Raw genomic sequence first — 26624 nt, 5'->3', positions numbered from 1 at the left:
ATACTGCTGTGTGCAGATCAATCAACAGGGTCCCATGCAATAGTGCTGTGTGCTCAACAGGGTCCCATGCAATACTGCTGTGTGCAGATCAATTCAACAGGGTCCCATGCAATAGTGCTGTGTGCAGATCAATTCAACAGGGTCCCATGCAATAGTGCTGTGTGCAGATCAATTCAACAGGGTCCCATGCAATACTGCTGTGTGCAGATCAATTCAACAGGGTCTTGCAATACTGCTGTGTACAGATCAACTCAACAGGGTCCCATGCAATACTGCTGTGTGCAGATCAATTCAACAAAGTCCCATGCAATACTGCTGTGTGCAGATCAATTCAACAGGATCCTGCTGTTCAGTGTATAGATTCAGACACTGAAGTGTTCCCAAGCTCTCTATTGTCACTCACTGTAGTTGGGGATTAACATAACAATCTGAACAGCAGGAGATAAACAGTCTCTTTTTATGTTGATTAAACGGACCTAGAATGCTGTGAAAAAAGCCAGCAAAATGCAGCAACAGTTTAAAGCATGTGCAAGCCAGACTGAGATAACTAGCAAGTTAATTAAAGCATGTGCAAGCCACACCGAGATAACCAGCAAGTTAATTAATGCATGTGCAAGCCAGACCGAGATAACCAGCGAGTTAATTACAGCATGTGCAAGCCAGACCGAGATAACCAGCGAGTTAAATACAGCTGTAAAGATGTGGTTGTTCAAAGTGTTCAGCCCTGCTTTCCAGTAGATCTAGGGGCTGGATCGGGCCACTAGCAAAACGTATGGTGTCACGTGACTGGCATAGAAAAGACTAAACCTTCACATCAACTATCGCTAGGCGACTTAACTTCCTTCATAGAAAATAATGATGCCTACAGCCGTGTTCTGTTTCATTGTGGGAACCCTGGTTCAGCAAAGGGACTGCCTTAGCAGCGCAGCTGTTGGAAGCTGTCTATTCACCATGGAGAATTAACATGATATTGCAAATGAACAACACTGTCTGAAAACAGTGCTTTGCAAAAACTGTGGGCTTCTTAGAAACGATAAAGTGGATCTCGAATCTGACAGCCCCCCTGACACCTCCATCTGCACTGCTGTATTCACACAAACACAGTGAGGAAGCGCGGCATGTCGAGCCTACGTGTTTGCCAGCGACGTCACTGACGTGTGCGTGCCTGTGCCGGAGCTTGTAGAAGCGCGACCCCGAGGGCCGGGCGCGTGACCTAAAGCTGGAAACCAACGACGCGGCCGCGCGCGCCCGAGTTTAGAAAGATAATTAGCTGTTTTAAAATATTCCGTTTTTAAGTTAATAATTCAGAGCACAGACCTGATGTATTTTTTGTTTTGCTTCGAATAGAGGAATGTGGATTTGAGCGCTGTTGTAGTTGGGGTCCCGTTTGCGTTTTTATTTGGGACTCAGACTTGATTTCTTTTTTTTTTTTTTTTCGGAAGCTGACGGACAGGTTCCGGTCTGACTGACTGACTGTATTTTTTTCAGTCAGGAAATTTGCTGCTAAAAGAAGATTCAGTTTAGTTTGTGAAAAAACTATATCGCGAACGAAACAGTAAAACTCAGTTTTATGTATTTTTTTGTGGATTGTAACATTCAAAAAAGAAGGCGTGTCTTAGCTGTAGCGGAGTGGCAGCCCCCGCTGCTGTCAAAATAAAGAAGCGGACAAACTCGGGCTGGGACGGAGCGAGTCCGTCTTTCTTGTGGCGAATGTGATCTTTTAAGGGAGAGACGAAAGATTTTGGAAACATTTACGGGAGTACGACGCTATGTAGCGGATTTCAAAAACTCATCGGTCTTGGATTATATTTGGAGTTGCTGTGGTTAAACCTGGGCAGTTTCCCTTTGCACCTATCAACTGTCATTTTGAAACTTCGTATTGTCAGGGAGCTCGGTTTATTTCAGTCGTTTATTTCTAACACTCGTTATTAAAGTTCATTTGTTTGGATGTTCGTGTTGTTTAAAGTAGTGATGACGTATCCCAGTCGGATTTAATACATATTTAGATTATTTGAGTGCGCATTAAATTGCGGTCTGCGGCGTTTCCCTGGTTTGAAATGACATTTTGCTCCAAACAGAACATCCTTTTGTGGCGCTTACCCGGATTTATTTAAAAAATAACAAATCTTGGAGTTTTAGCATGGCACCATGCTTAAGAATCGTTTAATTAAAACCAAACATAATTAATTTCTTCGTGTAAGAAAGAAAAGGCAAACTTTGACTAAACAAACCACAAACTAATCATTCGGTGTTTTTATTTAGATTTTTTGAGTCGTCGATTACAAATGGATTTCATAAATGCCTTTAAGTTATTGTTGCACCTTAACTAGTGCTGAGAGAGAGGTTTTCCTATGCGGAAAGCGCATAGTGCTTTTATTATAAAACTACATTCTCCAATAGTCCTTCGGGAAATACATTGGCCGGAGTCCAATGAATGTTTGAACACTACATACCAAAGAAGATAAAGCCGTCGCTTGCTTTGCGGTGCGTGTGACATTGCTGCGTGGCTTTGACTCAGATACAAACAAGGATGGAAATAAAAACCTGAACGCTTCAGCAAACTGCATCCTGTTTGTGCCAGCTAGCAAGAATTAGATTTTCTAGTGGAGTTTGGTTCATTTCTTCAGCAGTTGCAGGTTTGTTTTGCTCCAGATGCCAGAAACAGAATAATAAAAAAAACGACTCTTCAGGATGACATTACAACGTGCTAATGTTTGTTTAGTGCTTTCCTTTGAGGTTCCTCCAACCTCCAAGATGTGGGCTAGTTGATTGCAAAGTGTTATTTCCGTTTGAACTGAAACATACAGCGCTTTGCAGTTTAAACCGGGAACAGATTTTTTTTCTGGAAGAACATCGTACTCTGGTTGCAGTCCTTCCCAGGTGTCGCCCCTGGGACCTGGTTCCGATTCCCCAGCGCGGTTTTTGGAAGCCCTGCTGTACACCTGGGTCATTACAGATGCGTGGTGTTGTGCTCTGGGTAATGGCTTGCATTGCACGTATGGTTCCCCTTTGTTTACAAGTTCCACTGGCAGCTGAAATCCCCAGAAGAACATAAGCAATGCTAATAAACAGCTAGCAGCATTAATGTCTCTGTGCTTTTAAAGAGTATGTCAAGGGGCAAGGCATACCACTGACCGCCGCCAGGAGACGCGTGGGGAATATTGCCTTCTGATTACTGCTGGGAGCTGAGGGGCAAAGCAGCACCTGGCCTGAATACTTTTCCACAAGAGGTGAGAGGCTGCCCCCTGCTGGCATAGTTACAGGCTTTGTTTAGGGGGTACATTCCTGTTTCCCCCCCATGTTTTTACAAATAAAAGATCTGCTGAAATATGAAAGAAAATATATCCACTAAGAGCTGGCCATGTAGAATTCCAGTTTGAGTGTCTGGGTGGGTTGTTTCCTGCGCCCTGTTGACACCTGCAGTTGGGGGATTAGGATTTTTCAGCACACCTGCAGGGCAGCCTTGCATTTTGTAGTGTGGATTATTTTAACATGCTTGTTCCAGGATGTGTCTAAAGTGAAAGCACAGTAGGTCCAACAATAGCTTCTAAAAACATAAAAAGTTATTTTTAGTTGTGCTGTGCTCTGTCAGATTAGAGTTTTCCAGACAGCAGTACAATTTTCTTTTTCTAAATTTCCACCTCACTGTTATTTTAATAAGAATTAAATTCTTAATTTTCAGTACAAATAATGGAACCTTGGCAATGTTACCTTGTCACTTCAGTCAAGAGGGGGGGGGGGAGAGGGGGGGGGGAGGGGGGAGGGGAGGGGGGGGGGGGGGGGGGGGGGGGGGGGGGGGGGGGGGGTATTGTAAATGCCTTTGATTTTTTTGAATTGTCTTTAGAGCAGTACATCAGTGGTTTAGAAGTGTCTGGAAGCAGTTTTGTATGAAAGAGTCACACTGGTGTGCAGTGACCTGCCTTAATGTACCTGACCCTGGCATGGAAGGACAGCCTCATGTGGGAATCCATACACAGAGGAAAGCTGCTAGTTTAGGGGATTCAGGGAACACATTGGTGCAAATCAAATACCAGCAAAGGAACAGGATTAGCACACATTTCCAACGCGGTGGTATTACTAGCATACTGCGCTTTGTTACTCGACTGTAGCCTGCTGTTGAATATTAAACCCATTTTACGCAGCATGTTAAAATGGATGATGTGAGATTGGACCAGGTTTCCCTTTAGATAATGGAAGTTGGTGCACTGAAGTTGGGTCATTAGTAAAGACTGTTCTTGAACTGTCTGAGGGGCACCATCTGCTGAGGCTCAGTTCTGCTGTAAGCAGTCATGACTAAACACACTCCCAGTGCTTTGTGGCTTCAGTACACCAGGAGACAAAAAAAACAACCCTTCTGTTTCCATCAAAGCTGGAAAAGGTGACAATTGCAATTCAAAGTACATATTTGCATCTTCTATATCAAGAAAAGTTAGAAATTAACAAATGTTGCGATTATGATTCAACCAGTTTGCAAGTTCATTAATTAAGCACCTAGTTACTTAAACTGGGGACTCCAATAAACTTACCCAGGTTTTTCACAAGTGTTAGCACAGTCTGAAACAGGTCTGAAACATGTCTGGTTGCGCAACATTTTTTTATTTTTTATCAAGATCCAAGAATGGTTTGGATTCCCAAGCCCTGAATTTACAAATGAAAACTTTCACCAAGCCTGTCAGGAGCGTGTACTGTATGTTGTGCAACCAGACATGTTTCAAACCCGTTTCGGACTGTGCTAACACTTGTGTGATTATTACTGCACAGAGGAGGGGGAGGATGATGAGGGGCTCAGACTTCACTAACCCTTGTGTGATTATTACTGCACAGTGGAGGGGGAGGATGATGAGGGGCTCAGCTACTCAAGTGATGCACCTCCACAAATAATAACAGGAAGAAAAAGCCTTACCAATAACCACATTACTCATGTCATTGTCATCAGGAGTATAAGAATGCTGGCTTTGGTATAATTTGCTGAACTCTGGAAAGGAAAAGCTCCTCCTTTGTGGTTGTAGTCTGGAGACACCTGACTCTCTCCTCCTGTACCTCCGCCTCTTCATTTCCTCACATCCCATCAGCTTAGCACAACTCGGTACGAGTATGTGAATTCCCTAGAATGGTTTTACTGGGGAACTGCTGTTGGAAGGGCCATCATTGTGAGATTCTGAATGGTTCTGTTGCCCCATTACAGAAAAGTGTGAGTTAGTAAATTATTTTAAAGGTCCCCTCCATGTCCATGTTGCCTCTCACTTTATCTGCCGTGTCCATTACAAGATCTCCCTGTTCAACCACAAGAAGCAAACACTACCAGCAGCGCAGAGCTTTCAAAGCTTCTTAATGCACTGTTTAGCTTTGGACACCAATATGTTGTATCCCTGTTTCCAAAAGATCAACAGTAATGTAAATATAAAAATCCTAAGTATGTAAGCTTTACTTTACAGTACTCCAACTAGCAAACGGCTTTGTTTAGGTAGACACCTATCACACATTGTATATCTACTGTAGTGACATTCTGATATCACGTTCTGCTTCATTTGAAAGCCATGCAGCTGTAATTGTATTTGAAATGAGAACAGCACTTATAAAGAACATAAAAGAACCAATAAACCAATAAAAGAACACGTATCCATGACCGCACAAAAGCACCAGTCCAAATCCATGCAGATCTCTTGCCTGTGCGTTATTTCAAACTGGCGCCCGGTTTGTCAGATACAGTGACCCACACTTTTAACAATTAATGATAGAAACATGTTAATTAAGAGTGAGTTATACGAGACTCTGAATTTGCAACGTGTTTCTCGGGGTCCTGTGGCTCACCTAGTAAAAGCACTGGGTACGTCAAGCAATCATGTTTCCACTGAAATGGTTAGAGAATGTGGGGGGGAGACTAAAGTAGGGACCTTAAGAATAGTTGAATATACTTGATGCAGTTTTCATTTTCAGTCGTCAGCACCTCACATTCACACCGGAACTGCGGCTGCCACAACTGTCTTCATTTTGACCTGAAATGCAATTCCCAGGGGACGGTGTTATCTTCGATCTACTCCACCTGTAGCCAGGCCAGGCTTTCCATTGTATACGTTCCCATAGAGAAAGTTTCACGAGGCACACAAAGCTTTCTTCCTCCTAGAAGCCTTAACTGGGAGCCATGCTTGTGCTGCTCATGCAGCAGAAGGAGGTTATGAATGGTATCTACAGTTGTTACTGCAGCCCAGGGAAGCATAACAAAAGGTGTTTGTTGTATTGATAACATTTCAGTGCATTTTAGTAACACAGGCTTATAAGCTTCCAAATATCTGCATATTTAAAAAGGACACGACAATATGCTTTAAATCTAATCTTCCAGAAAATGTGCACCTCATAGTAGACTGGCCTGGTCAAACACTTTGAATGCTGTGGATCATTTGGACCAGGCAGGATGGTATTGCAGGTATAACTATGGCAAGTCAGTCAACAGCAGATGTTAAAGAAGTGATACTACTAGTTGTGTTTCTGTAGCATGAAGTTCCTCTTGTAACAGTTTACCAGTCCACACAAACAACAACAGGCCCTCAGAACATTTGGAATCACCTTGACTGTTTTTAAGTGGGACATACATGTATTTTGCTTTATGAATATGTTTTTAATGCCAGCACATGTTGAGTTTCATAGCTCTGTGGTGAAGGACCTTCGAAGGAGCATTTCAAAGGGTCCTGTAAATAATAAGCATTCTGTATTGTTAAAGTGAAGTGCAGACACTGCTAGCATTAGAGGAACCCTGGAGCCCTGCTCTGTCCAGCTCAGAACTCCAGAGCACATTCCATGCATTCTTCCATATAGGTCATCGCAAGTGCAAAAAAAATCCACCAGTGAATGTTTAACAATAATTGGCTCCAAACTCAACAAAGAGATGACATCACTGACTTTTCAGGAAGAAGCTGCAAGTTTAATCGGATCATTAACCTTTACACAGTTCCAAGTTCTTGCCAGGTTTACTGATTTCCTGTTCCACTACATTGGAATCGACACAATCAATACAGTAACAGCATGCAGTACATTATACACGCTTGTGTTTGCTGTTTATTTTTCCAGCAATAGAAGCATACAGTGGTTTGGTCCATTGATATAAATACACTGCTCTAGTTGCTAGCCAACAACTGCTTTTATGTGGTGTGATGTAGCGAGAGGCTCTGGCACAGAAGGTTCATGCCGTTACAGGCATATTCAGAACCACTTTGGGCATTTTTCTTTTTTACTCATTGTGTCATGCTCTGTTTATTGACCTTATTGATGTGGTTTAACCTGGTGGATTCTGATGCTTGCAAGATCGCTGGGCTAAATCCAGCCAGAACTGAGCAGCTACAAAGTGACGTATTCCACACAATTGTAGATTCATGTTGAATAAGTAAACTAAATGAAACCGCATGGCACACTGAGGAACAAACGTGTATGCCTGTGTTAATCACTTCATAAAAACAATGTTCTTGCACTAGTACCTTGTTTTTAATTGTATTTTGTTTTCACTGCAGGTGCCATAAACTAAAAGCGGTTGTTTACATTATTTTGACAAAAGATATTTAGAGTGTGTCGCGCTACATGAAATGGCTGAAAACCAGGACTTTTAAAAGATTTTGAGCAAAATGTCAGCACACCAGATAATGGAAATTATCTTTAATGGAAAACCGGACTGTCCCGGCTAAACCACGACGTCTGATTAGCCAAAGTAAACTTCAGGTTTTTTTTTTTTTTTTTTAACATCCCAACAAGTACACGCTTGACCACAAATGTTAGAAATTACACATGCAATTTTTGTAATCTGCTAATACCTTTGCGACTATGGCGTTTTGTTTTGTAACTTTGTTTTGTAACTTCACTAGATTGCTGCATTTAAATTTTTTTTAAAAGTTGTTTCTTCGGTAGAATCTGTTGAAAGCACACACAGATTGTGATTGAGTGTCCTTGCATAACCCCTTTCAAACCTCTTGCATTCTTGCGTTGCAGGTATCCGTGTAATGTGAGACACGGAACAAGGATTTTCCAAGACCTCAGCATAGTTTGACACAACAGCCAGCTTCAAAAATGGGTAAGTCCCAGTGTATGAATCCATGCAAAGGCAGAAGCATAATGAACTTTCACACACGCTGTCAGGGGCGCTTGAATTTAACCAGCTGCTAAACAGCCAGAAGATAACGTGTCCTGCTGGATTCTGAAGCAAAGACCAAATATCAGAGAGAAAAGCTGCCAAGAAAATACATGGAATTACCTTAGCTTTATAGCAGCTACTACATTGCATGCTAGTTGCTTATCGCTTATTTATGTATATGTTTATTTTGAAAGTGAATCAGGATAATACTCACTGATACCAAGGTGTCATTGACATTGAGATCCCTGAGGATGAGGCAGCAAGTTACAGAACAAATAAATATGAAAAGCACTTTGCATACAGGAGACCCAAGACAGTTAAACATGATATACACTTTACGTACAGGAGACCCAAGACAGTTAAACATGACATGCACTTTACATACAGGAGACCCAAGACAGTTAAACATGATATACACATTACATGCCGACCAAACCAGTTCATTACAGTTCTGCACAGTTGCTTAATTCATCTCAGAAAACTTGCCTTCCTCTTTGCCTTTGTACTTGCTTCAGAACAGGCCCTGGTCCTGGAAGTAGGGCCCGTAGTCTTCACTTTGGCACCTTTGCTCCAGCTGTTTATTTATTCTTCTTTTGACACTGAGACAGCGGGAAAGGGCTCTGTTGTGGAAAGCCTGGATATTTATTCTTCTGTTGACACTGAGACAGCGGGACAGGGCTCTGCTTGTGGAAAGCCTGGATGCAGGTTTATGTTTTGCCTGTTTATGATTGAAGATGGATGATGAGTGTCGGCTGCTTTCCATAGCGTGCCTTTATTCCACCACGCATCTGTGCGATGTACAGCATACCTGTCAGGCTGTGTGCTGCATGTCTACAGCAGGAAGTGTTGTACAGTGTGTCCCAGCCTCTCACTGCCCCTCACTGTCCCTCACTGCACCTCACTCTCACCCCTCTCTGACCCGTCTTGGTCCTGCAGTGCTTATCCAGACTCTGTGTCTGGTGAGGCTCTGATTGCAGCTGTCAGATAGTGGCTCTCTTTACTGATCACAGATGGATAGCCCTGTCTCTACCACACAGGAGACCGAGCTACTAAATTGGTCAGCATTCATTACGAGTCCTGGCCCATAGCCACCAGGGTTACAGTGCACAGTCGCATCTCTCCCAGCTGCCCGCACTCTTATGAATGCATGTGCAGAATGGAGCGGGCAGCTGCTTTTGAAAATGGAATTTATAAATATTTGGGAGGGAACCCACTAAGACAGAGACTTTCTTGTAAACATGAGGTAGTTGATGTTAGGCCCCAGTTTCTAATGTACAGAAGATATAGTAAAAATATGAAGTAAAAACACACAGTAATTCCAACGCACTGGGAACTTCTGCTAATGTATGAGCTTTCACTGTGATTCAAAGCATTGAGCCAGTTTAACATTTTCTCACGGTCATGCAGGAGACATGCATGTAAATCAAAACGAACCAGACGCACAAAGCAGTTCATTATTAGCACTGACTCTCAGGTCACCAGAGAACATGTTTCAAGTCTGTATGTTTGAGCGTCACTGTTAATATCCAATATCCATGAGAGAGCTTCTCATTTCTGTCTGCCCAAGCAGTAAGGCTTCAGTTCCTGGTAAATAGACATGTTCCTTAGTCATGCCTTGTGATGTGAGGCCAAGCAACACAGAGCATACTTTTACCCTACAGCAGCCGTCCTGCAGATCACAGAGACGCGATTTCAGGAGAGACTGGATCAGCTCCCGATTGCACCAGCACCTCTGTTGTTGTTGCCATAGTTCAGGAAGAAATGCTGATTTTATTAAAACATGTATCAGCACGTCTCAAAAGCTATCAGTGGTTTGCTATTGACTTCGTGGCAGTAGCAGAGCAGTCCTTTGCTTGGTGTGGCTTTTCCAGCACTAGTATTGGCATGTTGGCATTCTCAGGGAATCAAACAAACCCTCGGGCTGAAATGATCATTTTTTTCCCACGAGGAGTTCTTTTCATTCCACTATGCAATCCTGACAAAATTCTTTACACAGTTATTCTTGTCCAGTATTTCTGAAACCATACTCTTACCAAATGATACTCACTGCAATGACAATGCAGTGGTTCTATAACGAAAGGCTGTCTGTCTGCTCACAGTAACGGGGTGAGCTCAGTGACTCCCCCCTCGTACTGTCTGTCTGTCTGCTCATAATAATGGGGTGAGCTCAGTGACTCCCCCCTTGTACTGTCTGTCTGTCTGCTCACAATAACGGGGTGAGCTCAGTGACTCCCCCCTCGTACTGTCTATCTGTCTGCTCACAGTAACGGGGTGAGCTCAGTGACTCCCCCCTCGTACTGTCTGTCTGTCGGCTCACAGTACCGGGGTGAGCTCAGTGACTCCCCCCTCGTACTGTCTATCTGTCTGCTCACAGTAACGGGGTGAGCTCAGTGACTCCCCCCTCGTACTGTCTGTCTGTCGGCTCACAATAACGGGGTGAGCTCAGTGACTCCCCCCTCGTACTGTCTGTCTGTCTGCTCACAGTACCGGGGTGAGCTCAGTGACTCCCCCCTCGTACTGTCTGTCTGTCTGCTCACAGTACCGGGGTGAGCTCAGTGACTCCCCCCTCGTACTGTCTGTCTGTCTGCTCACAGTACCGGGGTGAGCTCAGTGACTTCCCCCTCGTACTGTCTGTCTGTCTGCTCACAGTACCGGGGTGAGCTCAGTGACTCCCCCCTCGTACTGTCTGTCTGTCTGCTCACAGTACCGGGGTGAGCTCAGTGACTCCCCCCTCGTACTGTCTGTCTGTCTGCTCACAGTACCGGGGTGAGCTCAGTGACTCCCCCCTCGTACTGTCTGTCTGTCTGCTCACAGTACCGGGGTGAGCTCAGTGACTCCCCCCTCGTACTGTCTGTCTGTCTGCTCACAGTACCGGGGTGAGCTCAGTGACTCCCCCCTCGTACTGTCTGTCTGTCTGCTCACAGTACCGGGGTGAGCTCAGTGACTCCCCCCTCGTACTGTCTGTCTGTCTGCTCACAGTACCGGGGTGAGCTCAGTGACTCCCCCCTCGTACTGTCTGTCTGTCTGCTCACAGTACCGGGGTGAGCTCAGTGACTCCCCCCTCGTACTGTCTGTCACTCTGCTCACAGTAACAGGTGTGTGTTCCCTTGCAGATGAGCAGGAGGCCCTGCACTCCATCATGAAGGACCTGGTTGCTCTGCAGATGGGCCGGCGGCACAGACTGAGCGGCTACGACAGCGTCAAGAGCAAGGCTCCCAGCCACTCCAACAAGCAGGTGAGACAGGGCCGTGCTCGGGGTGTCTGTGTGGAATCTGTCCATGTTAGTGATTGCGTGTGTGTCACTGTGCTTCTTTATAGTGCTGCTCTGGAGTTTAAAATATTAAATCTACACCATATGGGAATCAATGCAAAGTCATCATAACTATTATACATTGTAGGTCCGGAAAAAATCAATAACAAAAGCAATGGGACACTCCGGTAACCCATTATCCAAGGCAGCGGGCTCTTTATATGTTAATTATACAGGATGCAGGGCTCCAAAGTGGTGCATCCAGTAAAGGCGCTCCACGTGGAGTGCAGAATGCGCCCTATAGCCTGGAGATCACAGGTTCAAATCCAGGCTATGTCACTGCCAACTGTGACCGGGGGTTCCTAGGGGGCAGAGCACTACCCTGGTAGGGAGGGCTTAAGTTGGCAGGGGTGTCCACGGTTCACCGTGCACCACGACCCCTGTTGCTGATAGGGCGCCTGCTGTTCTGCAGTGGAGCCATTCAGATCTGGGTTGTCCTCCGGCACGATAGGTCTGGTGGCCTCGCTGTGGATCCGCAGTGCGAAAAGTGATGGATTGGCAGGAGCACGTTTCGGAAGACGCGCGCTCCAGCCTCCGTTTCCAGAGGGGGGTTGCAGCGCTGAACCGGGATTAATAATAACACAATTGGGCATTCCAAATTGAGGCGAAAACCAGGTTAAAAAACCTTTGGCAGCAACTACATTTAATAAAAAAAAAAAAAATTATACATGATGCAACTGTTCCTGATCCTATTGAATGAAATGCTGTTCGTTCTGCTCACAGTGACGTGCTGAACTATCACTGGGATTATCTGTCTGGGCTTGTGGCCCTTGCCAGCCAAAGATTATAGTAGCCAGCGGTGCACGTTAGTGGCAAGATCAATAAATAGAGGATGGTGAGTTTGTGAGTCCAGGGGCAGACTGCAGTAGCGCAGTAGAGAGGTGCCTGTGCTCTGAATATCTGGAGAATCTGCTGTTTGTGAAACGGTATGTAATGCTTTCTTTTTTCATTTTCAGAATGACGTGAGAATAAAGTTTGAACACAATGGAGAAAGAAGGTATGTTGATTGTTTAAAAGAACAGTTTCATGAAAAGGAAGGGAATGGTGGTTTGATTTCTGTTTACTCGTGATCCAATTAGTCCAATTTAGTTTTTGTTTTTTAAGAGGTTACTTATTCAGGTGTTTTAAGAAGGGATATGCACAGTGATTTGCAGGTGCAAAACCCCCACAATGCTTCAGCAAATCGTGTTTAGCAGCTGTAAAGTCTGATTTTACCGACTGCTAAAAATGCAAAGTGTGTAAAGAATTGTGTTCTCCTGGCATTCTGCACCCGCTATCCATTAAAATGATATTGATATGCATTAAAATGGAGAAAAGAGCATGGAATTGGACGGGATCTGGATACTAAGCGACGCAAACATTCTAATGTGATGTAAGGATTTTGCCTTGGCACTTAAGCAATTGCTGACCCTCCAGAAACTTTACATCTCTTCTTACAAGGTGCAAACCATTGTAGAAGTGAGTAACTAAGAGCTGTATAAAAGCACACACCTGCAGAGACCTGTCACTGGCTTCAGGAGTGCTGCTGAGGTACCTTCCTGATGCAGTGACACTTTGCTCTTGTTGAGGAGCGGCAGGAACACGCTTGGAGGAGAAGGGCAAGATGAAGAAGACCCTGCTTATTCAATCCCAGGGTCACTTTGCTTGGGATGCTGGAGGATGTGGTGCTAAAGCGTTATCATCTCACTCCGCAGGTCATCCTAGACCTAGCTGAATTGAGGGATGAGCTAGACCCCAGCGTCAATCTAGGGACCGCTATCTCTGCACATGTGAAAGTGCTGTGTTCTCTGCACTACTTAGCCACTTATTCCTCAGACCACAGTTGGAATTTCTGGAGGGACAGCCCAATCCACCTTTTCCAGAGTGCTAGGCGCATTTCTGGATGTCATGCTGAAAAGGGCAGGTCAATACATATCATTTCCTAATGACCTCAGCCATAAGGACTCCTTGTCAGAAAAGTTTTCTTTTCTTTTCCGTGTGCCAAGAGGACTTTGCTGTTACATTTTTTTGCTTTGTATTTTCGTGCTCCACAAGTGTCATACAGCCACTACTGCTCTCTGTGCTCCTCTGCAAGTGCGGCCGCTAGATAGACCGATGCTCTCATTGAGACCCTCATTATCATAATTGCAGATTATGTTTTGAGTAATTAGCATTGCTCTTACACTTACAGAGTGTGCAGTGCAAAATAATTGCCTGGCCGCAATGCAATTTGAATTTTGCATCTGCAAGTATTGGCACTGCGCTTATATTTACATCACCCGCTACAAATCATCTAAAGCCTTTTCATCTGGTTACAAAATATTATAAATTCCACATGTTTACAAATGAATCTCAGCTTTGCAGTTCTCAAACCCAAACGGTTACACACTAAGAGTCACCATGTCCACACACGCCACGTTCATTTATATAGCAAAGGGGACCACGTATACACACCACGTTCATTTATATAGCAAAGGGGACCACGTATACACGCCGCGTTCATTTATATAGCAAAGGGGATAGCCCACCCTTTAAACCACAATGCAGTATTAATGTCGCTTTTTTGTTTGTTTGTTTCATAAGCAGTATTCAAGTAAGAAAGCGCTGAATAAATTGAAGTTCAAACTTAATGACTTGCATGCTGTTGCAGCCACAAAAACGTCCCTGCCGTGCGGAGCATTAGCAGCAGCCTGGTTCACTCGCCGTGGAAATGTTTGTTTGAATAGGCTGGAGGATCTCAGTGACTCGCTATGTGCGGCTCATATTCTGCTGTCCAGTAATGAAAACCCGCCTGCAGGAAGCCGTGCACAGCTGGCAGAGGTGTTGTGGCAGGCTGGGTCTGCTGGCCTCCTCTGGTATGCAGCTCTGCGCTGGGAAAAGGGAGTGTGCTTTCAGAGCTGCAGCCAACCTCAACCACAGAAATGCAAGGTGGACTGAAAGGAATGGGCTCCTGGGCTCAGACCAGCCTCCTGTCATGAACAATTAGACCAGTCAGGCACGCTAGCATTGAAACCACACTGCTGCACACAGCTGGTCTGAAGCTGGGTTTTATTAACATCACAATAAAAACATCTGTTAATCTCAGATAATGAGGGTCTAGGTGGAGCTTCGGGGTGCCTGGGTCCAGACCAGCTAGCCTCACATTTGAAATATTAATAATAAATCAATAATCCCAGCTACATGTTAGCATTGCAGAACAGCAGTAATAACACAAGCACTCCAGATAAATAAGAGCAGGGCTTTCATTGTGTGTGTGTGTTATTGACAGTCTGTTCAAAGCCCTTGAAAGACTGTCCTTTAATAATCCACAATAGTAACATCCAGATCTCTCTACTCAAAGCCAGGATTTTCAGTACATATTTTTCTTAGAAGTCTAAAATTCCAGCTTTGACTTGTTTAGATATTTTGCCTAAATCCTGGTTAAGCTTCATACTTGAGTGCTCCCATTCCCTTGGTAAAACTAAATTCTCTGCTTCTTCTCCCTCCTGCCAGGACTCTTGTGCAGGTGTGAGTCTGTTGAATACTGTAATTGGATGCTTAAGAACATTCATTTATAGTACAGTGCCTGACCCCCAGCAACACATGGATTCTTCATTTTAACGTATCTTAGCTGTTCGTGTGTTTGCTGTTCATGTGTTTGCTGTTCCTGTGTGTTTTGCAGGCTGCAGAGGTTCCTAACTAGCAGCCTTGTGAATTAAATCAGACAAAGCTGAGTAGTTTTCAGTCTTGTAATGCATTTCCTGTTGCTATCAGGGTGTCTGGTAGTTATCCAGTCTGCGTACAGCACTCCCCACATTAGTCCAGTTACTAAGGATTATACTATACTAAGGAATAACTTTATTATAAAATTAGACAAACAAACTGTTTAATAGATTAAACGTTTAACCCTTTTGGGTAAATGGTCGCTTACTGATTATTTATTTAGTTATTTATTATTTATATAGTAAATAAGCCGACTTGATTTTGTGTATGATTTTCACATCCAGTATTCAATTACAGTGGTTTTCTGTGCATCAAGACATTATAAATGAAGGAGCTTTTTGGATAAAAGTAGAAATATTAATCCAAGCGCCTCGACTTTTTTTTTCATTACCTGTTGAAACATTTTACAGCCTTGCTGTATAAAACAGAGCCCACAGAATTTCAAGCCTTATTTCTAATGTTTTGTGAAGCCGTTTCTGGGTTCCCTCAGACCGTGGGATCCTGGAAAGCTCAGAAGACACCAGGCTTGTTTAAACAGTCCTGTCTTTGTTGTGCTGCTGACACTGACTTGCAGTGCTCGTGTCTCCCCATTTCAGAATAATCCAGTTTGCTCGGCCAGTGAAGTACGAGGATGTGGGACAGAAAGTGAAGACAGCATTCGGACAGCAGCTCGACCTGCATTACATGAACAATGAGGTACCGAGACAGGCCAGGCATGGCAGTGCAAGGGGTTCAGGCCAGGGCAAGAGACAGACCAGGCATGGCAGCGCAAGGTGTTCAGGCCAGGGAAGAAGCGCATTGCAGTGTTCAAAGGCTTCCTTCTCAATGTTTTATTGGAACAGCCACAGTAAAGCCCAGTGCATCGAAGGAGGTTTATGAAATGCATTATCCGACAAGTCTTTGTGTCCCAAAGAAGGTACAGGGCCCCACATATTTGTAAGAATATTTTCTTTAAGCATAAGCATAATTTGGAAAAAAGACCACTGTGAAAGCAGTGTTGTCCAGGTCCACTCTTCCAGGCTGTAACCTAGAGAGGGGCTGAATATGTTCTTAATTGAAATACTTATGGCTAATCTGTGTTTTTTGAAGGGCATATTTTCTTAAAGAAATATGCTCATTTTAACCATGGCTTGAACCTTTTGGTAATATGCAGGTGTTAGATATACAGCATCTAGAACTGATCTGAGCAGTTTAACAATTGTGTGCATCTGGCTGAAGTGTGTGAAGCTTAGCATTGCAGGCACTGCAGTCAGAGTTTGGCACTTAGATGAAGAGTTTTTTTTGATGAATTGTTTCAAAGCCCAGCCCACCTACTAGCCTGTATTGAGTCTCCACGTGCTGCATTGAAGTGCATGCCAGTCCTGTGAGCCCCTGCTTGCACCCTATATTGAAGTGCATGTCAGTCCTGTGAGCCCCTGCTTGCACTCTATATTGAAGTGCATGTCAGTCCTGTGAGTCCCTGCTTGCACCCTATATTGAAGTGCATGTCAGTCCTGTGAGTCCCTGCTTGCACCCTATATTGAAGTGCATGCCAGTCCTGTGAGCCCCTGCTTGTACCCTATATTGAAGTGCATGTCAGTCCTGTGAGCCCCTGCTTGCACCCTATATTGAAGTGCATGTCAGTCCTGTGAGCCCCTGCTTGTACCCTATATTGAAGTGCATGTCAGTCCTGTGAGCCCCTGCTTGCACCCTACAATCCTGATCTCTGCTCTTGTCGCAGCTGTCCATCCCACTACGAGGGCAGGACGACCTGGACAAAGCCATCGACCTCCTGGACCGGAGCTCCAACATGAAGAGCATCAAGATCCTGCTGCTGTGCCAGGAGAAGAACCACGTGAGTTCAGCCAGCTGAGAGCGAGCCCAGCGCAGCACACACACTGGGGCAGGAGGGACTGCAGGAGAGAAGGGAGCGCAGCATGCTAATGGGATAGTACACTTGAGAGCTGAGCTAGTGAGGCTGTACTGTGGTGACACTGGGACTGGGTGGGGGATTGAAGTACTGAAATGGTAAAGTGGAGAGGGAGGGGACGGGTTGGGGGTTGAAGTAGTGAAATGGTAAAGTGGAGAGGGAGGGGACGGGTTGGGGGTTGAAGTAGTGAAATGGTAAAGTGGAGAGGGAGGGGACGGGTTGGGGGTTGAAGTAGTGAAATGGTAAAGTGGAGAGGGAGGGGACGGGTTGGGGGTTGAAGTAGTGAAATGGTAAAGTGGAGAGGGAGGGGACGGGTTGGGGGTTGAAGTAGTGAAATGGTAAAGTGGAGAGGGAGGGGACGGGTTGGGGGTTGAAGTAGTGAAATGGTAAAGTGGAGAGGGAGGGGACGGGTTGGGGGTTGGGGGTTAGAGCGGTTAGGTACGTTCCAAGGAACAAAGGAACATTTTCCAGAGGAAACTCCTTGCACTTTACTAATCCACAAGTTGGGATTTGTCATTGAATGTAGCCTTTCAGAACTCACCAAAAAGCACCAAAAAGCCTTCAGTGTGAGGTTCAGAAATGTGTGCTGTGTGTTTGTTTAGGGGTCACGTCTGTTGTGTGCTGTGTGTTCGTTTAGGGCTCATGTCTGTTGTGTGCTCTGTGTTCGTTTAGGGCTCATGTTTGATGTGTGCTGTGTGTTTGTTTAGGGCTCATATCTTGTGTGCTGTGTGTTCGTTTAGGGCTCATGTTTGATGTGTGCTGTGTGTTCGTTTAGGGCTCATATCTTGTGTGCTGTGTGTTTGTTTAGGTCTCATGTCTGATGTGTGCTGTGTGTTCCTTTAGGGCTCGTGTTTGTTTAGTATTTTCCTTTTGTTTCTATGAAATGCTGAGAAGTGCAGCGCAGGGTTTAAAGACAAAACGACTCTCCCCTCACACTCACACTTCCTGTTTCAACAGCGCGAGCAGGGCACTCTGGGAAAAGTGAAGTACCCGCTCTGAGTGATGTCACTGAGCAAGGTGGCGTTGGGGTGAGGCGTGGAGCTGCTGCAGTTAGAGACAGACAGGATTCACATTGCACCCTCTTGTCATAAAGAAACAGAGCAGGGTCTCGGAGGGAGGCTCCTTCACGCTTTCATGTGCGGCTGTCATTTTAAAGTGTAGCCTAAACAGACACCGCCATGTTTATTTAGACAGGTTTCAACTGCTCCATTCAATAGTGATTGAAGGCTGGATTTAATTTCAGGAGTTGATTAATTGACATGTGTGTTACACAATCATGCACATTGTAGTGAAAGCTATAGCAATAGATCTGCTTTAAATGAAACTCATGCACACAGATATGAGCAGGATGAAGTTAGTGTCACAACAAAGAAGGTCTACCTTCATAATAATAATAATACTAAGGACCATAATGTGTGTGAGGATTTAATACACTGTCTGTACTGAACACGCTGTCTGTATATCTCGACTAGAGTGCCCCTTTTCCAAACTCTGACATGAGAGAGGAAGTTAATGATAGATTGTTCTAGTGCTGAGGTGTTCAGTGTTGAAGGGGCTGCTGGACAGGTTAACTCTCAGTGCTGTGACTCTCGCCTGACTGCCTGTTTCTTCCACAGGCCACGTCTCCATCCCACACCACTGCTCCCAAGCAGGTGCGAATCAAGGCCTCCCAGTCCATGGGAGACGTGAACACAGCCTTCCAGCCCTCTGAGCCCCGGGGCCGACACCTCTCAGTCAGTGAGTACCGTCCTTCAGCAGCCACTCCCACACCCACTCACACACCCACTCACACTGTTTATTTAATTTGGATGTTGAAATATTTCAGAGTATTCAAATATTCTTTCATTTTGAATTGCGGGAAAACAAAAGTATAATTCATAGCACATCACAGTAATAAAAATCTCTTGTGAGTAAAATAAATCCAGTGGCATCCCATCGAATGACCTTTTAAAGAAAGTTGAGAATCTCTCCTCTGTACAGTTGAATCTGTGCTGTTCATTTCAGACCTCATCAATGCATTTTTTTTGTTTGATATCCTTTTTCATACAGTAGTATGAAAGATCTGTTATATGAACAAAAAATAACATTTTTGCCCCTGAATACATTCCAAGAGGCGTATGTTGCAATGTTCCAAAATTTATCCAAGCACTAATTGGAATGTATTAATATTAGAAAGTGTATATTATTGAGCACTCATGCACAGACTCGCTGCTGGATCAGCCAGGCTGCCAGTGTTGAACAGCCAAGCCTGCGGGCCGCTGCAGAGAAGAGATTTCAGTGCAGTAGAAAGCTGCCCCTCTCTTGCAGAGATAAGGGATTTCAGTTGAGTGGAAAGCTGAGCTCTGCAGTGCACTGCCTCCCCCTGTCTTGCAGAGCTTTTGTTTTTCCACTCGCTTTGATATACAGAGCTTTAGCAGCACTTCCCTTTCCTGTCCAGCAACACGGGCCTCTCCACAACAGCTACTGGAGCCCAGCCAGTCACACAGCAGCACACTACTGACATGCAGTGCCCATTGTAGTGGAAAAACGGGATCGTTAAGGTCTTTTTTGCAGTCTAGACCGAGTGTCTCTGTTAGGGTTGGAGAGGATTCAGGATTAGAGCACAGAGAATAAAGAGGGGTCATTTCTCACTGAGTCTTTGAGTAGGTAAATTGGGTTGCCCTAGCAAACTATAACTCCTAGACACAGTGCAGTTAAAAGTGCCCTGACTTAAATAACATTGACTGCACACTCCCTCCTGTTTATCACATGTCTCAATGAAGTCACTCACCACTGTGCTGAAACCTCCTGAGTCACTGATCAGCCAGGGGAATACAGACCATGTCACCACTGTGCTGAAACCTCCTGGGTCACTGATCGGCCAGGGGAATACGGACCATGTCACCACTGTGCTGAAACCTCCTGGGTCACTAATCGGCCAGGGGAATACGGACCATGTCACCACTGTGCTGAAACCTTCTGAGTCACTGATCGGCCAGGGGAATACAGACCATGTCACCGCTGTGCTGAAACCCCCTGAGTCACTGATCGGCCAGGGGAATACAGACCATGTCACCACTGTGCTGAAACCTCCTGGGTCACTGATCGGCCAGGGGAATACGGACCATGTCACTGCTGCCAGTCACATGCCCTGCATTAAGAAAACACCTCCATTTCAGCTACTGTAATCCCAACTGCAAATCTAGAGCCAAGAGGATCAAACTGAGCCACACAGGGGCAGTGGCAGGCAGCAAGGTCACGTTGTAACATTCTCCCAGCTGACCAGTAGTGGAGACTGGACATAAATATGAAACAATTGTGTGTGTGTGTATATATATATATATATATATATATATATATATATATATATATATATATATATATATATATATATATATATATACAGTGCCGTGAAAAAGTATTTGCCCACTGTCTGATTTTCTGCATTTGTGCACATTTTTCACATTGTATTTGGTCAGATCTTTTTGTGGGTTGTAGTAGTATATAGAGGGAGTCTGAGAGAAAAAAAATGACACCAAAGTTTGGTGCTTCTTTCATTTGTTTGGTGTGCAAGGTAATCAAACATGCAATCTTCAGGTGTGAAAATGTTATTGCCCCCCCTAGTTAACTCAACCCAATTAAAGGGATAATTAGGGTCAGCTGTTTGAATACTTTGGTTAACTTTGGCCCTTAACATCAGAGTGAAGTTCTCAGCACACAGGTTCTAGAGGCACATCATGCCACGATCAAAAGAAATTCCTGAAGACCTCTGGAAAAAGAGTTGTTGATGTCTGTCAGTCTGGAAAGGATTACAAAGCCATTTCTAAGGCTCTGGGACTTCACCAAACCACAGTCAGAGCCATATTTTCCAAATGGAGAAAGTTTGGGACAGTAGTAAATCTTCCCAGGAGTGGACGTCCTGCCAAAATCTCTCCAAGAGCAAGGCGTAAAATCATCCAGGGAGTCACAAAGAACCCTAGAACAACATCCAGGGATCTGCAGGCCTCTCTCGCCTCGGTTAAGGTCAGTGTTCATGACTCCACCATCACAAAGACACTGGGCAAAAATGGGATTCATGGCAGAGTAGCAAGGCGGAAACCACTGCTCACTAAGAAGAACATGAATGCTCGTTTCAAGTTTGCCAAAAAGCACCTGGATGATCCTCAAGAGTTCTGGAACAATGTTCTATGGACAGATGAGTCAAAAGTGGAACTTTTTGGCCAACATGGGCCCTGTTATGTCTGGCAAAAACCAAACACTGCATTCCACAGTAAGAACATCATACAAACAGTCAAGCATGGTGGTGGTAGCGTCATGATTTGGGGATGCTTTGCTGCATCAGGACCTGGACAACTTGCCATCATTGAAGGAACCATGAATTCTGCTCTCTATCAGAGAATTCTACAGGAGAATGTCAGGCCATCCGTCCGTGAGCTGAAACTGAAGCGCAGCTGGGTCATGCAGCAAGACAATGATCCGAAACAAACAAGCAAGTCTACACCAGAATGGTTGAAGAACAAGAAATTTAAAGTTTTGGAATGGTCTAGTCAAAGTCCAGACCTAAACCCCATTGAGATGTTGTGGCAGGACCTGAAAGGAGCAGTTTTTGCTGGAAAACCCCCAAATGTCACTTAGTTGAAGCAGTTCTGCATGAAGAAGTGGACTAAAATTCCTCCATGGTGCTGTGAGAGACCGATCAATAACTACAGGAAGCGTTTGGTTGCAGGTATTGCTGCTAAAGGTGGCGTAACCAGTTATTGCGTCAAAGGGGCGATTACTTTTCCACCTGGGGGCATTGGGTGTTGAAATAAATTAAATAAGTATCAAAATGTAGTGTTATTTCTTCATTCAGGGTCCCTTTTATCTAATATTAGATTGAAGATCAGATAACATTCAGTGTCAAAAATATGCAAAAATGCAGAAAATCAGACAGGGGGAAAACACTTTTTCACAGCACTGTATGTATTGTGTGTGTGTATATATATATATATATATATATATATATATATATATATATATATATATATATATATATATATATATATATATATATATATATATACTTCTCATTATTTGGGTTTCATTGCAATACAATAATGCTGGTTAATATCAATATCAGCCACATCAGTGGCCTATTCTTTATTTGTTTAGTGATTGAAATCGTATGTTGATGTAGCTGCATACATTTTATTTAATTCTGTTAAAATATCCCATAGCAAAACTTCAAAGATGTGTATGGTGAAATTCCCTCTGCCTTGAAACATTGAATTCAGTTCTTCAACCCTTACAAATTCTAAAATTACCTAATTTCCAGAAAATGAGATGTTCTGTCTTCCTGTATCTCTCTCTAAGTCTCCCAGTCAATGTCTCTCTGTAACAGTCTTCCTGTATCTCTCCCTGTATCTCTGTCTCTCTCCCTGTATCTTTCCCTATCTCACTCTATCTCTCTCCATGTATCTCTTTCTATCTCTCCCTGCATCTCTCCCTATATCTCTCTCTCTCCCTTTAGCTCTCCCTGTATCTCTATCTCTCTCCCTGTATCTCTCTGTCTCTCTCTCTATCTCTCCCTTTATCTCTCTATATCTCTCTCCCTGTATCTCTCTCTATCTCTCTCCCTGTATCTCTCTCTATCTCTCCCTGTATCTCTCTATATCTCTCTCCCTGTATCTCTTCCCTGTATCTCTCTATCTCCCTCTCTGTATCTCTCCTTGTATCTCTCTCTTTATCTCTCCCTGTATCTCTCCCTGTCTCTCTCTCTCTCTCCCTGTATCTCTCTCTATCTCTCTCCCTGTATCTATCTCTCCCTGTCTCTCTCCCTTTACCTCTCTATATCTCTCTCCCTGTATCGCTCTCTATCTCTCTCTGTATCTCGCTCTGTATCTCTCCCTGTACCTCTCTCTGTCTCTCCCTGTATCTCTCTGTATCTCTCTCTCTCTCCCTGTATCTCTCTGTATCTCTCCCTGTACCTCTCTCTCTATTTCTTTCCCAGTATCTCTCCCTGTATCTCTCTCTGTCTCCCTGTATCTCTCTGTATCTCTCTCCCTGTATCTCTGTATCTCTCCGTCTCTCTCCCTGTACCTCTCTCTATATCTCTCTCTGTGTATCTTTCTCTGTATCTCTCTCTCTGTATCTCTCCCTGTATCTCTATATCTCTCTCCCTGTATCTCTCCCTGATTATCTGTCTCTGTGCCCCTGCAGGTTCTCAGAATACGGGTCGCAGCTCGCCCCCTCCTGGCTATGTCCCAGAGAGACAGCAGCGCATCGCCCGGCAGGGCTCCTACACCAGCATCAATAGTGAGGGGGAGTTCATTCCGGAGAGCCACGACCAGTGTGTGAGTGACATTGGCAATGTCTGTCGTTGAATTGACTGTTTCTTTAGTATTTCTAGAGAGAGGTAGTTGCTTTGGTATTCAAAGAACTGCCTTATTTTAATCTAAACTGCTAAACTGAAGCATTTCAATAGAGAATTCCTTTTAGCTATGTTCTTAAAACATTACCAAACACGTGAGCTGTGAATAATGGCTTGTATTTTGTGATTGATTGGTAAATATTGAATGGTAAAGTTTGATAGATTTAGGTGAGAAGTCTTTTCTGTCTTTACACAGTAGATTGAGATCAAAACCATTAGGGTTATGAGAAAATAATCCAGTTCCTAGAAGTTGTGTAAAGGAGAAGCCTTTGCTGTTTGTTCTGAATGTTTATCCCTCAAGACCTCCACATACACCAGTGCCCGTCTGATCTGACAGCGTGCTGCCCTCCGTGCCAGTGACATTGTCTCAATCTGGCCAGCACTGAAGCTTTGAGATGACCAGCAGCACGTTCAGTCAGTATCAGGCGCCGTGGCAATGTGAGGCTTGGGGGGGGCTGGAGCCTCCCCAAAACGTACCTCAGCCCCCCCTATAGCCCCCTCTATAGCCCCCCAAGTGAAATGACAAAGTCTGGCTTTTCTTCTGTCTCTATTTTTAAGTAAGCAAAGTTGTACACAGATACACACTGTCTCATCACTATCTGTTCACTTATATATAAAAATATATTGATGCACCTCTACCTCACCTTTAACGAACATGAGTATTTACTGTGACGACCTTTTAAAAAACTTCAGTTCTACATGAACTTCTGGACCTGTTTAATATATGAGGTTATAACTTTGACCTAATTTGTACACATTTGTAAACAAATTGTTAATATTAAATATATATCTATATAGCGTATTACATATTTATAAACCCACAATACATCGCATACCTCGTATTTGTGTTTCATTAATTAAAGTTTATCAATGCTCAAACACAACTTTTTACTAAACATTAAAACTTTTGATTATGAACAGGTAGGCAAACGGTAAAGAAGCATTTTATGACACTAGATCCAGTCCATCCATTTGCCATTTCTTCGTAACCTTGTCTCGAAGATCCCTGTCCGGGGGGGGGGGGGGGGGGGATGCATGCCTGTGTTGAACCTGTTTGCATAAAAGATGTTCCTGTGTGCTGCTTTTAAGAAAATATATTGTGACAATTTCACTTTCTCGTGAAGTGATTTCCAATTTATTTTGAGAAGAATTTAGTGCTACAAATCCATTGTTGTGTATTTTATCTGATCATCTTGAAATGTGATAATTTGGACATCCTTATTAGTAAGAGAATCAGAATCTGGGAATGTACGCATGATGCCAGATAAATTTAATTCTGCGGTATTTTTGATATTTGACCCTGCATTGAGTGGTCAGTGCTTCAGGGCAGTGGCTGCAGGTTTGATATTTGACCCTGCAGTGAGTGGTCAGTCTGCTAAGCTGTGTCTTGTTGTTGCAGATGCTGGACCCTCTCAGCAGTGCAGAGAACTCTGTGTCTGGAAGCTGCACGTCGCTGGACAGAACTGCAGACAGGTGAGCTCTCAGGACCAGCAGCGGGGGTGGAGGGGGCGTGGAGCGTGTTCCACAAAGCCAGCGGAGTGCAGTGTTATAACTGCTCATCAGTGCAAAAAGGGATTTTTGCAACTTGTCAATAAAATAGGTTTCTAAACTAAACAAGACAGTTGCTCAAACCTACTTTGAAAGAGCTAAATACCCTTTGAACTGTAAATAGTTTAGCCACTTTCCTCTTATTCCACTTCTGAAGTACTGTAGCATGTGTTTGTTCTACCTGACTTGCATTGCCGTGAAAAAGTGTTTGCCCCGTCTGATTTTCTGCATTTTTGCATATTTTTGACAGTGAATGTTATCAGATCTTCAACCAAAATCTAATATTAGATAAAAGCCCTGAGTGAATAAATAACACACAATTTGGATAATTATTTCATTTATTTATTAAAGAAAGTTATGCAACACCCAATGCGCCCGTGTGAAAAAGTAATCGCCCCCTGAGACTCAATAACTGGTTACGCCACCTTTGGCAGCAATAACTGCAACCAAACACTTCCTGTAGTTATTGATCAATCTCTCTTGGAGATGTTTTGGCAGGACGGCCACTCCTGGGAAGAGTCACTACTGTCCCAAACTTTCTCCATTTGGACAGTGTGGCTCTGACTGTGGTTTGGTGGAGCCCCAGAGCCTTAGCAATGGCTTTGTAACCCTTTCCAGACTGATAGACATCAACAACTTTTTTTCCGGAGGTCTTCGGGAATTTCTTTTGATCGTGGCATGATGTGCCTCTAGAACCTGTGTGCTGACAACTTCACTCTGATGTTAAGGGCCAAAGATAGTCAGATTTATATTGGGCAGGGCTGGCCCAAATCAGGCCTGATTGTTAACCAAAGTATTCAAACAGCTGACCCTAATTATCCTTTTAATTGGGTTGAGTTAACTAGGGGGGGGGCAATAACTTTTTCACACCTGAAGATTGCATGTTTGATTACCTTGCACACCAAACAAATGAAAGAAGCACCAAACTTTGGTGTCATTTTTTTTCTCTCAGACTCCCTCTGTATACTACTACAGCCCACAAAATTCAAATTCAATGTGAAGAATGTGCAAAAATGCAGAAAATCAGACAGTGGGCAAACACTTTTTCACGGTACTGTAGCTTTCCGGAAGAACAATAGGGATGCTATTATACAATCATCATGTGAAAATGCATTCCCTCTGAAGCTCCTTGGTGTAAAGACGCCCACTGCCCTTCCTTTCTCTTGATCTGTTGGGGGGAGGTGCTGCAGTGAGGGGGTGTAATTGCCAATCCTAAACTGGGTTTAAAAACAGGAGTAAAATAATTGGCAACTCTGTGAGCTTTGTGTTGAGAGTTTTGTGTGGAAAGTTGTTTTAAACCTGCCCACATGTTTCAGCAGCTCTTGCATCCTGCACTGGGATTTCTTATCCGTTGCTAGATGTGTTTTCTGCCTTTGAAATAAAACCCAAGTTACATTAAAAAAAAAAGGTTTTCATAAAATGTTTTGTTCCTTTTTTTCTTCTAATTTCTGCAGTCTCATAAACTGAAACATCTGCTCTTAGTGCAGCTTCTAAACCAAATTAAAAGCAAAGATTTTCCTAAACCGTGAGATTAACTCCTGTGGGAGAAGCACAGGCACACGGCTCTCTGCTGGAATCAAACACTGCCAAGGTCTCAGAAAGCAATGCTGCATCATATGTTTTATATGTACACAGTACAGAATTTGGACCCAGCGTCAGTTTGAATCCATAT

The 26624-nt window shown here is 44.0% G+C and overlaps 1 protein-coding gene across 1 annotated transcript in view; it reads left to right on the top strand.

Annotated features, from left to right (window-relative positions):
- Positions 1 to 1220: 1220 nt before the first annotated feature.
- map3k3 (mitogen-activated protein kinase kinase kinase 3) overlaps positions 1221 to 26624 on the top strand; it is a 37208-nt gene continuing 11804 nt past the window's right edge. Inside the window, exons 1-9 of the mRNA XM_041231541.1 lie at positions 1221 to 3230; positions 7975 to 8056; positions 11230 to 11351; positions 12383 to 12423; positions 15704 to 15803; positions 16828 to 16941; positions 18633 to 18753; positions 23194 to 23327; positions 24804 to 24877. Coding sequence (XP_041087475.1) covers positions 8053 to 8056; positions 11230 to 11351; positions 12383 to 12423; positions 15704 to 15803; positions 16828 to 16941; positions 18633 to 18753; positions 23194 to 23327; positions 24804 to 24877 — 710 coding nt within the window. The 5' untranslated portion in view covers positions 1221 to 3230; positions 7975 to 8052. The remainder of the gene's footprint in view (positions 3231 to 7974; positions 8057 to 11229; positions 11352 to 12382; positions 12424 to 15703; positions 15804 to 16827; positions 16942 to 18632; positions 18754 to 23193; positions 23328 to 24803; positions 24878 to 26624) is intronic.

The sequence above is a fragment of the Polyodon spathula genome, chromosome 28 (assembly GCF_017654505.1).
Source record: "Polyodon spathula isolate WHYD16114869_AA chromosome 28, ASM1765450v1, whole genome shotgun sequence".
Lineage (NCBI taxonomy): Eukaryota > Metazoa > Chordata > Actinopteri > Acipenseriformes > Polyodontidae > Polyodon > Polyodon spathula.
This window is presented reverse-complemented; position numbering and strand designations above follow the sequence as displayed.